The following is an 18,558-nucleotide window of genomic DNA, read 5'->3' on the forward strand; positions in this document are numbered from 1 at the left end:
TGAAAGTTTTAAAATACCTGTTTTAAACTGTTTCATTTTTAATGGAGCATTTTAGTGTTTTATTTTATACTTCATTAAACTGCCTAGAGAGGGGTTTTTTTTTGCAGTCAAATATTATACAAATTGTGTTGACTCAATCAATCAATAAAGTAACATATAATACTTTGAAACTGCATGCATGTCAGTTGGGGGCCAGTGTGTAGATCACCATTTGCAGTGTGGCTGTTGCTTCCGTGTGGTTCATTCCTAAAAGGTAAAAAAGGTAAAGGACCCCTGGACGCTTACATCCAGTCCAAGGCGACTATGGGGTTGTAGCGCTCATCTTGCTTTCAGGCCGAGGGAGCTGGCATTTGTCCACAGACAGCTTTCCAGGTCATGTGGCCAGCATGACTAAACCGCTTCTGGTGCAATGGAACACCGTGATGGAAACCAGAGTGCATGGAAACGCCGTTTATCTTCCCGCTGCAGTGGCACCTATTTATCTACTTGTGTCGGTGTGCTTTCGAACTGCTAGGTTGGCAGGAGCTGGGACACAACAATGGGAGCTCACCCCGTTGCAGGGATTTGAACCGCCAATCTTCTGACTGGCAAGCCCAAGAGGCTCAGTGGTTTAGACCACAGCGCCACCCGCAGTGTTCATTCCTACACTGTTGTTTGTTGTTGTTTAGTCGTTTAGTCGTGTCCGACTCTTCGTGACCCCATGGACCAGAGCACGCCAGGCACCTCTGTCCTCCACTACCTCCCGCAGTTTGGTCAGACTCATGTTTGTGGCTTCGAGAACACTATCCAACCATCTCATCCTCTGTCGCCCCCTTCTCCTTGTGCCCTCCATCTTTCCCAGCATCAGTGTCTTCTCCAGGGAGTCTTCTCTTCTCATGAGGTGGCCAAAGTACTGGAGCCTCAGCTGCACTGTTGTGGTACAGTCTAAATACAGGAACCATGAGGGATGGGCACACAATGGGGCTACTTCCCATCTTAGCATTGCAACTACGGTTGCTGCGTATGAGTGTAATTGGGTCGTTCACCTGTCCCATGAGGTCTTAATGGTCAGGGGTCCCTTTACCTTTATTAACAAGTATAGGACCTGATCATGCCGATAGAGTGACTATGTCTATATGTCGTCTATGCCCTATGGGCCTGGAGTGGTTGAAGCCTACCAGACACATCTTACTATGCTTTGAAGATGTTAATTGGATGTTTTATTTCTGTAAATAACAGATGTCGGGGACTGGCTGTATGCACCAGCGGAGGACACCCCCCCCTCCTAAGTGAACCCCCAGGGGAAGAAGGCTCAGTGCCTGGGGATTGGCGATGGAATGCTGATGAATGGTCAGAAGGAGAAAACTGGGAGGAGGAGATGTCAGAAGCCAAAGGGGCAACAGGGTTTAGTGAGCAGGAAGAGGCTGTGGCAGAGAGCAGTTCAGACTCAGAGGCAGACTCAGAGGTTGGAGAAGAAGGGGGACAAAGAGGCAGAGATCAGGTGGGCTGATGATGAAGCCAGGGGGTCTCCCCCTCCTGATGTGACCAGCTCCCACCCCCCACCCCACCCTGGTCTCCCCAGAACCTGTGGAGGTATAATGAGGGTGGAACAGACAAGGCAAAGAAGTCTCAGGTTGCTTGGGACAGACCCAGGGGAGGAGGAGAGTTGTGGTAAGGCAGGGACCTTCAGTCCTCACAACTGGAGCAAGACTTGCTGGGAAGAGTTGCTGTGTGTACTAGGTCTCTTTGAATAAAGAGTTAACTTCACCGACACCTTGTGAGTTATTCATGACCAGATCCTGACTCCTGCCTTGACAACAGATATGAGAACGAGGGTGTTTTGGTTTTGTTTTTTTAAATGTAAGTGCATTTAGAATGGAGAAAGGTTGATTTACTAAATCCTGCTTATAGGTGTTTTTTATGCTGTTCTATGATAGAAACAATCTTTGCTCCCCCTCTCTCTCGCTCTCTTTTAAAGGTAACATAAAATGGGACTGTGTATGAACTGAGACCAATCTTGATCTCCCATGTTTCCCTTTCACATGTTATGGTGATGCTGCAAGGTACACAAAAAAATTATTAAAGTGGTACCTCGGGTTAAGTACTTAATTCGTTCTGGAGGTCCGTTCTTAACCTGAAACTATTCTTAACCTGAAGCCTCACTTTAGCTAATGGGGCCTCCTGCTGCCGCCGCGCCGCTGAAGCACGATTTCTGTTCTCATCCTGAAGCAAAGTTCTTAACCCGAGGTACTATTTCTGGGTTTGCGGAGGCTGTAACCTGAAGCGTATGTAACCTGAAGCGTATGTAACCCGAGGTACCACTGTACTTTATACAGGTGGTAAACACACTAATGTTACAGGTGATATAGCATAGCTGTCAACGTTTTCCTTTTTTTAAAGGGAAATCCCCTTATTCCGAATAGGATTCCTCACAAGAAAAGGGAAAAGTTGACAGCTATGGTGATATAGACACAAATTTTATATGAAGCATCTCTAAGGGGAATATTATTTTTGCTTACTGCCCCCCCTACTTTTCTCCTAGTTTAGGGATTGATAATTCAGTAGGCAAGGTATGCTTTATTAGGGAGATATTTTAAAATCCCACCTAACAATCCATTAATATTTATATTGAATTAACTGGTAGAAGAAGGAAGGCCTTGGTTTTCTTCCTGTTTTGTCTCTGGGGAGACAACAGTCTACAGACGGCTGCCAAAGGGTTATGCCTAAAGGCACCAGCTCATTGAGGACATGTAACTAAGTTTGGGTAAGAGTGCTTTGGAACTGAAAGAATAAGAATAGTATGGGTTTTATTTAACCAATTAAGGAAAGGAGGAATGGGCTATGCAGTTTTTTGAGGGGGATGAGTTACTGTAGAACTGTACCGTATAGTGAAGGCTAAAGTACGGGAATAAAGGAAGGATTTAGTAGAAGTTAAAGCTGTTTTGAGGACCTAATGGTTGAAAAGTGTGTTACATATCTAAATCAATACAAGCCGGTGGGTCTTAAGCTTGCATAAGCACGAGTTTAATGCAAATTAAATTAGGAGCAGGCAGTTCAACATGTATATGTGATACAGACAAAAATAGTATTTATAAGCCAGGGGTTGGCTGATCTGTGTCCCTCTAAATGTTGTTGGACTCCAACTCCCATCAGCCCCAGAAACCATGATCAATGGTCAAGGATGATGGGACTTATAGTCAAGCAAAAAACAAAACAAAAACAAAATATGGAGGGCCATGGGTTAGCCACTCCTGCTTTAAAAATTTCCCATGAAATTATAAAAGAAGCTCTACTGTTAAAATAGTAAGCTTCCCAGAATTATATTTCAGCAATGTTTTTGCAATGTCTTTGAAAAAAAACAATTGAAGCACAATATATTAATAGTCGACCACATAAAAAATCTCTCCCCCCCAAAGGTGTGTTCACATAGGGCACGTTCAAGCCAAAATTAAGCCCTTTTAAGTTCCATGGAGTTCACTGAGTGAAGAAAACATACATTTAACTCTCTCTAGCTGAAACAAATGAGAAGTGCTTAATAAATGGATCATTTTTGTAATTCATGAAAAAATTGTGTTTTAGCCAGTCCTGAATAGTTACTGGTAGAAAACCAGAACTCCGCCAACACTAGTATATACAGATTTCATTTATTAAATTATTGTTGCTATTATTATTATGAATAATAATTTCATTGATGAATTGCTTCCTATGAGGCATCTCAAGTGATTTACAGTAATTGTCCCTATGTACTTGACACTCTCTTAAACAATGAGAAATTAGTTTAAAGGAAAGAATCTCTGCTTGACTTTTAACAGGAATTTTAGTTTTCCACTTGTCTTTTGAGACAATAGCAAGGGGAAGTGCAGTCGTGCTAGAGATATGAACTTTCTCCAACATAAAAACAGACAGTCAACATTTATTACTGAAAAAAAAAACATAACACTTTGGGGGAAGAAAAGACAAATAGCACTAAATATATCCAAGACAGTTCCTTCTAAAATTTTGAATGCTAGCAGTAAACTAACAAGAAACAAACAGATCATTTACATTGGCCTATAATGTTAATTTTCAGAATAATAATTTCAGGAAAAAATGCATAATGGTTGGGTTTCTGATATGGAACTGAAAAGTAATCACATTTTCCCAAACGAATCAAAACAGAACAGTAGGAACAGAACGTATCATTGCTCAGAAAAAGAAATGCACAAATATATCCCACAACTTCAGGAATCAGAAAAGAACTACATGGAATAACTTTTTTTCCAAACCTCAGAAATACCACTTGCATATGGTTTGAAATAATGCAGCCATTTTAGAGATCTTAATATAATACTATTAGCAAAAGTGGGGAAACTTTTGGCTCACCAGATTGTTCTGAACTATAACTCCCGTCAGTCTCTGAAAGCATTGCCAATGGCCAGGGATGATGGGAGTTGTAGTTCTGCAACATCTGGAGGACCAAAGATTTCAAACACCTGCTATTAAGACAGGATGCTCTTTGCAGATTTTTGTTTCACTTCATTTTAGCCAAATATCAAAATATTTTAGTAGCTGTCTTTGAAAGTTTCATTTTTTTTCTTTCTAATCACATAACAGTAGCGTCCATGAAAGAGGTATATGCTGTTTTTTAAAAAAATCACCTCACTTTCAGATCTTCTTTTCTGCGAAGAAAGGGAATGAATTCACAAGAGCATTTTGCAATCTTGGCCCATGGAGGTTGTGGGGTATGGTCACAGAGACCCCTGCCATCCATTACAAGCAACAAGCCAAACTAATTGTTATATTAAATACATATGGGCGGTTGATTGTGTCTTTGTGTTGTTGAATGGTGCTGTGCTGCAGGTTTAAAGTTTTCCTTGCACTGCAGCCCTGAGAGGAAAATCGTCCCTGGTAGCTGCTGTTTTCCTAGGAGGGAAGTTGCAATGGAAGCCAATCACAGCTTCCCTTCCAGGGAAATAGCAGTGAGAAGGAGGGGGTTCTTGGAAAGGGCCTAAAAGCCTTCGACCGATGCCTTGGTCCCAATCTGGACACCTGCCCCCACTTCACGGCTGCTACCCAAACCAGGCATTGTGATGTGACACAGACATACTAATGCAGGTGCACATTTAATTTAAACTTGTTGTTTGATACTAAGCTTCCTCAAAGCCTACACTGCAACAGAGGAAAGAAGACAAGGACATGGCCCAGAGCAATTGAAGACTGGTGCACTCTCCACCCAACCCATCTCCATTATGAGCTACCTCTGTCTGTAATCTTTGCAAGGATTGGACCCTATTACATGGTGGTATTTGCAAACATTATGGGACACGTATTTTTCGCTCCATAAGACGCACCTGACCATAAGGCGCACCTAGTTTTTAGAGGGGGATTGCAAGAAAAAAAATATTCTTTAAAGGAAGCGCTGAGCAGAACCTGTATGCATCCCAGGCTCTGCTCAGCGCTCCCTTTCACGAGCCCGTCACCCTTCTCCCTCCTCAGGGAAAAGCCCCCAAGAGTCGCACACACGCTCCACGCGGCTCTTTAAAGAGAGCACAGCTCTTGGGGGCTTTTCCGGGAGGTGGGGGAAGGGACAGAGTGCAGGTAAGCCAGAAGCTAGAACAGCGAGAGGGAGTGCAGCGATCCCTCTTGCTATTCTGGCTTCCGGGATAGCTGCGCAGCCTCTTCAGGGCAGCGGGATGAAGGCTCCCCACTGCCCTGAAGAGGCTGCGCCTGGCTAAGCCAGAAGCTAGAACAGCGAGAGGGAGTGCTGCGCAGCGTTCCCTCTCGCTGTTCTGGCTTCTGGGATAGCTGCGCAGCCTGCATTCGCTCCATAAGACGCACACACATTTCCCCTTACTTTTTAGGAGGGAAAAGGTGCGTCTTATAGAGCGAAAAATACGGGAATTGCCAGTTTTTAGTGCTGTCGCCCCAAGTAAGCCTAATGAAAGCTCTGTCCCTCAGGCTCATTCAATGTGGGCTGGGCAGGCCAAGCGAACTTGGGTTGCTTGACACTTCTTGCAAGGGAGGGAAATAAATATTCTCTGCAGAAAGGATACCATTCCTCCACTGCCTCCCTGCCCCCACAGTATAATTAAAACATGGAGGGAGGCACATAGTTGAGCATCTTATAATACTTGAGGCAGATGGGTGGAGAGACAGAGAAGCTTTGGCGCAGGGGGAGCTTATCTATCATGTACTCGCACCTCCTCCGGCAACACTGAAAGAGAACCCTTGCTTTTGAGGAAGGTGTAATACGGAAGAAGTGCAATTATGTGGTTCATTCTTGATCAGTACTGGAACTCCAAGCTCAAACTGGGCATTCTGGGGTGAAACACAACAATATTCACCCAGTGCTTTTCCAGCTGCACTAGCTCCCGGTGGAATACAGGGTCAGATTTAAGGTGCTGGTTTTGACCTTTAAAGCCCTTCACGGCCTAGGACCCTCGTACCTACGGGACCACCTCACCTGGTATGCCCCACGGAGGACCTTAAGGTCCATAAACAGCAACACCCTAGAGGTCCCGGGCCCTAAGGAAGTTAGATTAGCCTCAACCAGAGCCAGGGCCTTTTCAGCTCTGGCTCCGGCCTGGTGGAACGCTCTGTCTCATGAGACCGGGCCCTGCGGGATCTGATTTCTTTCCGCAGGGCCTGTAAGACAGGGTTGTTCTGCCTGGCCTTTGGCTTGGAATCAGTTTGATTCCCTCCCCCTCTTTCTTTTTCCTTTCTCCTCCTGTGAAGAGGCTGCATCTTAATGTTTTAATGTTGTATTTTAATGTTGTTTTTTTAAATTGTATTTTAATCAACTTGTTTTTATTACTGGTTGTTGGCCGCCTTGAACCCAGTCTTGGCTGGGGAGGGCGGGGTACAAATAAATTTTATTATTATTATTATTATTATTATTATTATTATTATTCTTCCCTGTTCTGGGTCTTTGGTTTGCTAAACTGATCAGATCGGTTAGATTTCAATTTTCTCCATTTTATTTCCCCATTTCCCCCCTGAATAATGCAGCATTACTGGGTACTGACGATTCCAAAAGATATTGTCAACGGCACCATTCACCAATAATTCGATTGTTGGATCTCTCTGGCAGCTTATTCAATTATCTCTTGGACAGCCAGTAGCAGCAGCAGGCAGATTTTCTTGCAAAACTATTTTTGTTTGTCTGCTCTTTCTGTGCCCTTTTCTCAATTTCAGTCAACATTCTGATTCCACTGAAAAAGCAGGCCTGAAAGTGAAAGTATGGAACCGTGCAATTTGAATCGCTGGAGCAGAGAACATAGAACATTTCTATTTTGATGGATTGGTCCTGTTCACACATGTATACACATATCGGGGAACTCTCACCACTTGGTTCAGGAGTGGAGAAACTGTGACCCTCAAGATTTTGCTGGATTACAATTCCCATCATCCCTGACCATGGGCCAAACTGGCAGGGGCTGATGGTAACTGGAGTCCAACAATGGGTGGGTGAGGGCATAGGTTCTCCACCCCTGTCGTTATTGGAGCCCCGATTTAGAAAGCTACAGGAACGGTATTGCCGGGCCTCATTTATCTGTGCAAAGGAATGCCCCAGTCCTGCTAAACAACAACAACAACAACCAATGCATGGATTGGAAGAAGCAAAATGATACCTACTGCTACAATGAGGAAATCTAGCCAGCACCAGGCATTAGTGAAGAACTTCACGAATCCATAGGCACACCACTTCAACAACATTTCGAGGATAAAGATGTAAGTGAAGACTTTGTCGGCATACTCCAAGACAGTCCGTATGGTCCTTCTCTGTTCTATGTAAATATCTTCAAAGGCCTAAGGAGTAACAAGGCAACAAGGATTATCACACTCTTTTCCTGGCAGCAGAGCGAGATAGAAATAAAAAACTAGGTCCAAAAACTTGTGGGAGACACGCAGACTTCTCAAGGAACATACAGTTCACACATCTCCCAACGCTTGAAGCATTGTTGGAGAGGCACAGACGCTGCTTCCATGTGGGTGGAATGCCATTTCCAGTCTATCTCTGTCTATCTCTTGGAAGGACACCAGCTGGATTATATGGGTTTTTTTTCCTCCCATGCAAGTGTTGCCCAATCCTTGGGTAGGAGCAATATTGGCATTGGAAAGATGCAGGTAATTTGCTTGGACTTCATTGGTCCTTCGAGTAGATATTACCCTGTATGATTTAGTCATGCAAAAGTGGTTCCAATGCTTTTCTGGTTGTGTAGAAACTGGTTGTTGTTAGTATTTTCTTTTTCTTTTTTAAGTATTGTATCCGAGACAATGCCAAATAAACGAAAGATCTGCTGGAGTCACTTGCTCACTGTGCTTATCAAAGACACCTAGGGTGTTTTCACAAGTAATATAGTAAGTGACTCCAGAGCTGGCGTCAGGCCAAAGCATTCTCAGGCAGCTTTCGGGAGACCCAATACCCAATACAGTGGTGCCTCGCAAGATGAAATTAATTCGTTCCGCAAGTTTTTTCTTCTTGCGAGTTTTTCGTCTTGCGAAGCACGGTTTCCCATAGGAATGCATTCAAAATCAATTAATGCGTTCCTATGGAGACCGCTTGCCAGGCTGGCAGTGCGGAGAAGGGCTTTTCTCCCCACCGCAAGCCTTCAGGACAGGTACGGGAACAGAGGGGAAGGCGCGCAGCGCTTCTCCTCTGTTCCCGGGGCTTGTGGTGGGAGGAGGGTTTTTCCTCCCCACCGCCAACATTCAGAACAGCATTCTGAATGTTGGCGGTGGGAAGGAAAACCCTCCTCCCACCGCAAGTCTTCAGGACAGCCATCCGAAGGCTGGCGCGGGGAGAAGGTCTCTCCGCCCCACCGCCAGCCTTCGGAGGAGCCTTCTGAAGCCTGGCGGCGGGAGGAGGTCTCTCCGCCCCACCGCCAGCCTTCGGAGCAGCCTTCCGAAGCCTGGCGGCAGGAGGAGGTCTCTCCGCCCCACCGCCAGCCTTCGGAGCAGCCTTCCGAAGCCTGGCGGCGGGAGGAGGTCTCTCTGCCCCACCGCCAGCCTTTGGAGGAGCCTTCCGAAGGCTGGCGGCGGGAGGAGGTCTCTCCGCCCCACCGCCAGCCTTCGGAGGAGGTCCGAGGACAGTGGGGAAGACACGCTGCGCTTCCCCGCTGTCCCGGAGATTTCCCTATGGGCTTTCGTCTTGCGAAGGAAGCCCATAGGGAAATTCGTTTTGCGAAGCGCCTCCAAAACGGAAAACCCTTTCGTCTAGCGGGTTTTCCGTCTTGCGAGGCGTTCGTCTTGCGGGGCACCACTGTACTTACACTTGCTTTTCACCCTGTTAAAAGCAAACACCCATAGCAGCTCCATTTTAAGTTTTTAACAAATGTTCCTTCCAGTAGCTGTGTTTACTTCGAGAACATTGTGGTGGAAAAAACACCACCACGACCACTACAAAAACAAGATTGTCACTGGTACCACAAGTCCATATGTCCCTTCATGAACACCAAGGGCCCCCCCCATAGAAGAAGGGGGGAGCATTGGATGGTAAGGTAAAAGGTTAAGGTAAAGGACCCGAATGGTTAGGTCCAGTCAAAGGCGACTATGGGGTTGCGGCGCTCATCTCCCTTTCAGGCTGAGGGAGCCGGTGTCTGTCCACAGACAGCTTTCTGGGTCATGTGGCCAGCATGACTAAACTGCTTCTGGCACAACGGAACACCGTGACAGAAACCAGAGTGCACGGAAACACCCTTTACCTTCCCGCCACAGTGGTACCTATTTATCTACTTGCACTGGCGTGCTTTCAAACTGCTAGGTTGGCAGGAGCTGGGAAAGAGCAACGAGAGCTCACTCCGTTGTGGGGATTCGAACCGCCAGCCTTCTGACTGGCAAGCCCAAAAGGGTCAGTGGTTTAGACTACAGTGCCACCCGCGTCCCTTGTGGATGGTAGACAATCTCAACTACTGTGCTGCCCAAGTGACTGTAAGAGCAACAACTGAATTTCCTGAGTTTGTAAATTGAGAAAATGCACCAATAGAAACTTCCATCCTTGGGTGACCAGCAGCTTTGGGGATGGGTAATCTTCCCCAGCGTGCAGACAAAGGGATAACCTCAAGGGTCCCAATCCTTTCCCACTCCTGACAGCAGCTCTTTAACTTTGAAAACATACACACACTCAGCTGTTTGAAATGCCTTTTTACACATTTCGTGTATTGTCTGGTTTGACCCCCAAAGTGACGCTAAGAGCATTACGTAGAGAAGACTCAATATAATATAACTCTGCTCACCAGGGCTCCACTGCTTAGCAAGATCATGAAGATAATGAACGTCTCAAACCAGTTATGCTCCACAATAAGAAAGCATGTCTTTCGTAAGTTCCACCAAGACTTGCCCCACCCTTCTTCAATGCTGACTTGGCAGCACTTGAACCGCTGAACGCAGCCTGCAAATGGAAAATTAGCACAGGTTTTCCAAGAGCCGCAACACTTCCTTATTCCTTTTATTAAAAAATAATTAATTAATTCGGCTTCGTTACAAAAAAATAAAAGGTCAAAATAGATTATTTTCCCAGCGCTGCCATAATCATCAAGGACATTGCTCTACAAAATATTTTTATTTGTGCATAATACTTTAGATTTTTCATAGCTAAGACCCTGTAGAATAGTATTGCTCAGGGCAGAAGATTTAATTCTCCAATAAAAGGTTGCAGCGAAATTTGCTGCAGTCAGAACATGCACCGGCAGCTCCATATCAACTGGTCCAACAGTACCCTTCAAATTTCTTAATAAGACTTTTAAGAGGTTGGCTGAAAAATCTAATAATGGTTATTTTTATTATATTTCTTAAGACACTGAGGTCCAGCTCCGAAGGCCTTCTGGTGGTTCCCTCCCTGCAAGAAGTGAGGTTACAGGGAACCAGGCAGAGGGCCTTCTCGGTGGTGGTGCCCACCCTGTGGAACACCCTCCCATCCGATGTCAAGGAAATAAACAACTATCTATTATTATTATTATTATTATTATTATTATTATTATTATTATCATCATCATCATCATCATCATCATCATCATCTTCAGGAAATGTTTAGCTTGTTTTTGAATGTAAAAAAAAGTGTAATTAGGCACAGGGGCTCCACTTAACCCTAGGAGCTTCTCAACTCTGCTGGATCTGCGAGTTGCCATTTATATTTCCCAGAATGTCCCAGAGTGATGCCAAACTGGGGGCACTGAGATAAATTAAGAGCATATCTCACAGTGCCTGCCTAAACAGCAGGGGTCTTAGGGGGCACTTTGCTGAAGGCCCCCTCAAACCTGAAGTCAGCCCTACCAAGGAAGGCTACTCTGCGGAGGTAACATGCCCTGAGTGGATGCCATATTGTTAAAAGGTCCATTTTGCCCCACTGTGTTCAAAATCACCTTCTGTGAAACACGCGTCCGGATCCAGGTATTCTTCTGGTGCCTCCACAGGAACCTCCTCTGCCTCAGGCTTTATATCAATGGTACTGCCCTCCGACGAACTCGTATCATCCAGTTTCTTGAACAATGGGAAAGAACATCACAAACACATATATTATGAGCCGGGAGAAAAGAAGAGCTCCATTTTTTAAACAACGTTGACTTCATGCCAATATGCAGCACAGGAAAGAAATAAAATAAGAATAAAACTCTTTCCTAGTCTAACCCCTGCTGAATATCGGCTCATCTTAATATGGTACATCCTTTAAGACTTTTGAAATAGACGTAAAGAAGGAAACAATTGGAGGGAGCAACTATCTCCCAGGAACAGGGCCTGATTTAGGTGTGATGAGGCCCTGAGCTACTGAAGGTAATAGGGCCCTTTAAATGTCCAGCTGTGCTTTGTCAACAACAAATTTTCACTGTACTTTGTGTTGATTATATGCTATATGGTAATTTATGGACCTAATAGGTATCTAAAGCTATTTACACATAACAAAATATGTACATCATAGGAGCCTACACAACACAGAACACTGTTGCTGTATGCAGGTTTTCTTTTGTTTGTTTTTTATCTTATATTTTGGAAATGTACATCCAGTTTTTTTCCTTTAATTTTTTTGGGAGGGGCCCAAGAGAGTGGGGCCCTAAGCTATAGCTTGTTTAGCTTATATGTAAATCCAGCACTGCCCAGGAAGATATTTCCCCCTTTTTAAAAGTGGAGAAACATAGGCAGACCGATTGTGGTGTTAAGCCAAGCACACAATACAGAGGGCCTAGCATTCTGCTCCATGTAGAAAGCCTATGAACACATGAGGAAGTGACAGACTAGAAAGAAAAGGATTTATCTCCATTACATGATACATGATGGACCTTTGGGCTGATCCAACAGGGTTCTTTGTATGTTCTTATTATGAATGACTTAGTCATACATACGACCCATGAAAAGTCTGTGCCGTTCTCATCTTGCCAAAGAAAGTAAAGAGGGCCTACTTTATTTGCACTGAGAAATTTGCTGGCTGCAAAGCCTCGCGCTCTGGCCAGAAGGCCAAATTTGCTTCCCTCTTGCAATGCAATGGGTCACCCAAAACAAAGGCACGAGGGTGCGGCCTATGAGCAAGCATGGCTCCGTACCTCTTTGCTGCCATCGGGGTCAGTGTCACTGCTGAAATCTTCCGTGTTGAGGTTCTCAAAGTCAGACTCACCCACAGCTATGGGGACACGGACGGTGAGGTTAGGGTTGTTGATGAAAGACATGTGGTCTTCATCAATGATGTACTTTTCCACGCTGCTGCCAATGCCACTGGTGGTGCCATTGCCGTTCTTCTGGTAATCGATCTCCCGGTTGATGTCGGCGCCGGTGTGGTTGGCTATGCAGTTCATCTTCTTGTCATACAGCTCGTCCAGTGGCTTCACTTCATCCGCCTCCCGCTGCTTGAAGTGGGTCTGCACAAACTCGTGCATTCTGATCTTGGCCCAGGCAATGCCTTTCTTGATCCGGATGACAGAGATCTGCAAGTTGTTCATCTCGCCGTCATCATCTGTCGCTGCAAGGTTGTCTGCGCTGAAAGAGCTCAGCAACAAGGCCAAAAACAGGTTCAATACCTGCAGAAGCAGAAAAAGGTATGTAAAAGGTCTTACATTTTCTGAGAATCCTCCGGAAAAACAATCTCTCAGAGGACCTGTTGATGGCATTTTACCATTGTACTGTGGAGAGTGTACTAACTTATGGTCTGTGTGTGTGGTTTGGGAGCTGCACGGCCAGGGAAAAAACAATGCTATCCAGGGTTGTAAAGACTGCAGAGAGAATAATTGGGTGCACCTTAGATCAAATCTATGCTGCCAGGTGCCATAAGAAAGCGGCAGAGATAGCACAGGATAGTACGCACCCCGGAAATGATCTCTTTCAGCTTCTGCCTTCTGGAAGAAGGTATAGGGTTATACAGGCCAGGACTAGCCGCCTTAGAAACAGTTTCTATGCAAATGCAATTCTGGTTCTAAACGCAGCATAAGGGGTCTCTATAGTATAGTGTATTTTAAAATGGGGTTTTAGAGTTTTTAGGGATTTTAAAATGTTTTATGTAGTTTTGCAGTAGTTTTATGTAGTTTTTATGTAGTATTATGTAGTTTTTATGTAGTTTTGTGGTAGTTTTATGTAGTTTTTATGTAGTTTTATGTAGTTTTTCAATTTCATTGTTCCTCATGGGACAATGACAATAAAGATATCGTTATCGTTATTGTTAAGACAAGACTCCCTCTAGCCACTTTTTGCTCAGTGAATTGGCAATATCGTCCTCAAAGTGCATCCTTCTACTTGGTGGCAGTGGGCCTTGCTCTGCTGGCTCCTCCCATCCCAGTTGGCTCCTCCCATCCCAGAACCATTTCCTTCCGCAGCCATTCATGCCACCTGTTTAGCTATTTATTTATGGAATGTGCATACCATTTAATTGTAAAAACCTCCAAGCAATTTGCATTATAAACAATTGCAATCATTATGTAATAATCGGTACAACAATTTGCTTATTATCTCCCCTTTTCCTTCTGTATCATCTCTGTTAGATTGCATGCCATTATTTTAAATTGCAAAGCGCTGTGAATGCCTTGGCATGAATGTGATATACACATGGAGTAAATAAATAAAACGTGAGCACACGTAGACAGCCCTGAGCTTACAGACAGCCCTGTAGAATTCCCACGTTTGTTACAAAGAAGAAATCTGAAATGTTTTAATTAATTTGACCACACCACATGGGCAAAGCCCTGCAAGTTTTTTGTTCTAAATAAGGTAGGAAAGGATACTGGTTAAAGAATCTCAGAAAGTAACAAGGAGGGAAGGCAAACATTGAGGATTTTGACTGAGAAAAGCAGTCTTATATTATGAATGTCCAAATGCAGCAGGCAAAATGGATCCCTGGTTTCTTTCTGATCGATGCATGAACGTTTCATGTACACTGAGCACATTAAAAGACAGATTATATACACACAATTTTCTGTAAAATAAAAGGAAATTGCGCTGCATTTTTAAGTCTTATGGGGGTCAGACTTAATTTCACTCCTTATTTTAAGGTGCATCATATAATCAGATCATTTTATTCTCACGTTTCCTTTGCTTTTATGCACAATTTATTGTATCCTTTGTGTGTTTTGTTTTGAACAGAACCGTTAAATTGGCAAATATCAAGTCAAGGTAAAAGGGAGGATATTTGAAAGACTTAGCCAGACAAAATTAGTTTTTCTGAAGCATTTCAGCAGCATCCTTTTAAATACGGGGGGGGGGGGAGATTTTTGCAAAGCTTGGGAAAAATTGCAACGTGAGCAACAGTAAAGGAAAATTATGCTTGGATTTTTTTTCCTTTTAAAAAAATGCTCTTAACTTTTTGGAAGTTTTATGCCAGTTTGAAAAGAGGTAATTCTTCCAAACATGCCCCGACATTCACTGATGCTATGATCTTAAAAATATGCATTGTAGTATATATGAGGGCCAACAAAGCTACAGGGCCATCCTATGTGAGATACAAAATGCATGTATTTTGCTGTAATGTCAGCTGCAATTCCATTATAGAAATTTTCTTAGGTGCATCATATATGTATGCTTGTACTAACATTGTTAAGTCTTTCGTGGCTAAAATACCTGTAAGAGGTGGGTCCAGGGCTGGTGTCAGAACATGCTATCCTCAGGCAGATTCCTGGGGCTCCAACATCCCAGCTGGGTCTACTGCTGACACCTTCCATGAACCCTCTTTTTTATTTCCCAGAATGCCCTGGAATTATGCTGCTTTGAGGGCATTGTGGGAAGTTAAAACAGTGGTTCGCAGCTGCCTGGTGCTAATTCAGGGCACTGTCGCCATTTTGTTTATTTGTAAGAACCTAACAACTCATAAATAATATTGTCAGCCTGCATAGCATAAATGATGACAGTCTATTCTGCTATGTTGCCAGCGGCAGTCCCATTGTAACAGCTGCTGCTGCCTATTGCCATGGCCCACCAAAAGAGCACCAGAAGGTTTTGACACATCTTATTCTACCCCATCAATTCTGCTTGCACTTATTTTAAAGCCAGGAATGGGGACAAGTGGTGATGTAATACCAGCCCAATGCCATGGGTTCAGAGACAGTTGTGGGGTGGGTTACAGAGGGCTATGCTTGTGGGTTTCCCAGAGGCATATGGCATGTGGGAATAGGAGACTGGATAAAATGGTTCTTTGATCTGATGCAGTGGGGGTGTGTCTGTTCTTACATTATCTTCTAGATTGGGGTAGCCAATATTGTGTACTGTAGAAGCTGTGGACTACGGCACCCAATAGCCCTGGTCAATGTGATTAATGGCCAGAGAGGATGGGTGTTGCAGTCCACCTCTGGAGAGCAACAGGTTGACTACCTCTGTTCTAGATCATGATATTGCTCAGGGCCGCAATACCTCAAGGACCACCTCTTTCCATATGAACCTACCCAGTCCTTGAGATCATCTTCTGAGGCCGTTCTTCGTGTGCCTCCTCCACGAGAGGTGTGGAGGCTGGCAACACGAGAATGGGCCTTCTCTGCAGTGGCTTCCCGTCTGTGGAATGCTCTCCCTAGGAAGTTTGCCTGGTGCCTTCATTACACACCTTTAGGCGCCAGGCAAAAACGTTCCTTTTACACCAGGCCATTGGTTGATCCTATACCCTTTTAGAATGTGGCTCTTTTCTGGGAGGGGGGTGTTATTGGGTTGTTGTTTTTATTCTGATTATATATGTTGTGATTTTTTTCTGTGAACTGCCCAGAGACCTCTGGGTAAAGGCAAAGGTAAAAGGACCCCTGACCATTAGGTCCAGTCGTGACTGACTCTGGGGTTGCGGTGCTCATCTCGCTTTATTGGCCGAGGGAGCCGGCGTACAGCTTCCAGGTCATGTGGCCAGCATGACTAAGCCACTTCTGGCGAAGCAGAGCAGCGCACGGAAACACCATTTACCTTCCCACCAGAGTGGTACCTATTTATCTACTTGCACTTTGACGTGCTTTCAAACTGCTAGGTTGGCAGGAGCAGGGACTGATCAACGGGAGCTCACCCCGTTGCGGGGATTCGAACTGCCGACCTTCCAATCGGCAAGTCCTAGGCTCTGTGGTTTAACCCACAGCACCACCCGTGTCCCTCAAGACCCCTGGGTATAGAGCAGTTAATAATAATAATAATAATAATAATAATAATAATAATAATAATAATAATGCATTTGTGCTGCAGTCATTATTCTTAATCCTGAAAGTTTCCTGAATGTGCGGTAACCCTTAGCACTGGTCTTTAAAACATCTTAGCATATAGGGAATATTAGCTGCAGAACCTGCCACGAAATAGAAAAAGTGAGTTCTTGTCCCAGCCCATTACAAGACAGCCATCCACTTCCCACTCAAAAGCAACCACAGATAGATATTTACTGACCACCAGATTTCCAATGACCATCACCATCATGAAGACAATAAGGCACATGGCCTGTCCTGCCACTTCCATACAGTCCCACATGGTTTCAATCCACTCCCCACACAGCACACGGAAGACGATAAGGAAAGAGTGGAAGAAGTCGTGCATGTGCCATCGTGGAAGCTCACACTCGGGGTTGATCTTGCAGACACATTCCTTGTAGCTCTTGCCGAAAAGCTGCATCCCCACCACGGCAAAGATGAAAACAATGATGGCTAGCACCAAGGTCAGGTTTCCTAAGGCACCCACCGAGTTGCCAATGATTTTAATCAACATGTTCAGGGTTGGCCAGGATTTTGCCAGCTTGAAGACCCTCAACTTGAAGATGTAAAAAAGAAAGAGAAATAGAGATAAAACAGATTTATGATTAATAAAGCAACAGTTCTGCCAATGGGAACCCAGATTTGAAAAGAGATATTGATCACAACATACCAAAGGGGCAGTTTTCATATGTAGTGGACCTGCGAAAAAGCTCAGGGATTTTGGTACTTAACCTGAGGTAGGTAAAGGTAAAGGTACCCCTGCCCGTACGGGCCAGTCGTGTCCAACTCTAGGGTTGTGCGCCCATCTCACTTAAGAGGCCGGGGGCCAGCGCTGTCCGCAGACACTTCCGGGTCACGTGGCCAGCGTGACAAAGCTGCATCTGGCGAGCCAGCGCAGCACACGGAAATGCCGTTTACCTTCCCGCTAGTAAGCGGTCCCTATTTATCTACTTGCACCCAGGGGTGCTTTCGAACTGCTAGGTTGGCAGGCGCTGGGACCGAGCAACGGGAGCGCACCCCGCCGCGGGGATTCGAACTGCCGACCTTTCAATCGGCAAGTCCTAGGCACTGAGGCTTTTACCCACAGCGCCACCCGTGTCCCTAACCTGAGGTACCACTGTATTAAAAGTTGAAGTTAATTTGTTAAAATTTCCAAAATTTAATAAAAATTCAGTACTGTACAGTGGTACCTCCGGTTATGAACAGGATCCGTTCCAGAGGCCCGGTCGTATCCTGAAAATTTCGTAACCGGAGGACCGCTTCTAGGCACGCGTGCGCCACCGCAGAGCACTTCTGCACATGCATGAAGCACACAGAGCGTTTCTGCACGTGTGCGAGCGGCAAACCCACTTCTGGGTTTGCCATGTTCACAACCCGATGGTTACATTACCCGAAGGGGCCACTGTATACATAATAAAGGAAATATTGATCATGAACTAAACACTGAATGGGAGATTTCTAGAGGCAGAGCTGTCAATCTATGGATTTTAGCTGGAAAGTCAGGATCTGCAGATTGCCACTAGCTGACTTAAGAGCATCAGGCCATTGGTCCACCTGGTACAATATTGTCTACAGTGACTAGCAAAAGCTTTCCAAAGGTTTAGGGGGGCAGGGAGGTATCCCAGCCCTGCCGGGAGAAGCCAGGGACATTGCACTGGAGATCTTTTGCATGCAGAGCACAACCTCTACTACTCTACTACCCAATACCCGCTTTTCAAACGGACAGTCCCTTCATGTCCTCTTGACCAAGGCAGAAACGGTGGCAAGAACCCTGCATGTTCTTGGAAGTGGTGCAAGCCTGACTGTGCTCTGCACTGGGCAGTTCACCTGCCACAATCACTTCCATGCTCCAACCCAATAGGATCCTACTGCTAATCCTCACTGCCATTTTTAAAGAAAACCATATGCTGAGAGTGCATTTGGGATATTAACTGCTTCCTGAAGTGGACTTGTTGCTAAGGTCTGCATGTAAGCTCTGCAGTCGTTG

At 45.0% G+C, this 18,558-nt stretch overlaps 1 protein-coding gene across 2 annotated transcripts in view; it reads right to left on the bottom strand.

Moving 5' to 3' along the window:
• Positions 1-18,558, bottom strand: part of SCN8A (sodium voltage-gated channel alpha subunit 8) — a 106,390-nt gene that overhangs the window by 21,630 nt on the left and 66,202 nt on the right. For both annotated transcript variants that reach the window (XM_053375132.1, XM_053375133.1), the window contains 5 exons: positions 16,771-17,127; positions 12,492-12,962; positions 11,319-11,436; positions 10,194-10,348; positions 7,594-7,767 (listed from right to left, as the gene is read on the bottom strand). In XM_053375132.1, coding sequence (XP_053231107.1) covers positions 7,594-7,767; positions 10,194-10,348; positions 11,319-11,436; positions 12,492-12,962; positions 16,771-17,127 — 1,275 coding nt within the window. The remainder of the gene's footprint in view (positions 1-7,593; positions 7,768-10,193; positions 10,349-11,318; positions 11,437-12,491; positions 12,963-16,770; positions 17,128-18,558) is intronic.

This window comes from Podarcis raffonei, chromosome 2 (genome assembly GCF_027172205.1).
Source record: "Podarcis raffonei isolate rPodRaf1 chromosome 2, rPodRaf1.pri, whole genome shotgun sequence".
NCBI classification, from domain to species: Eukaryota; Metazoa; Chordata; class Lepidosauria; order Squamata; family Lacertidae; genus Podarcis; species Podarcis raffonei.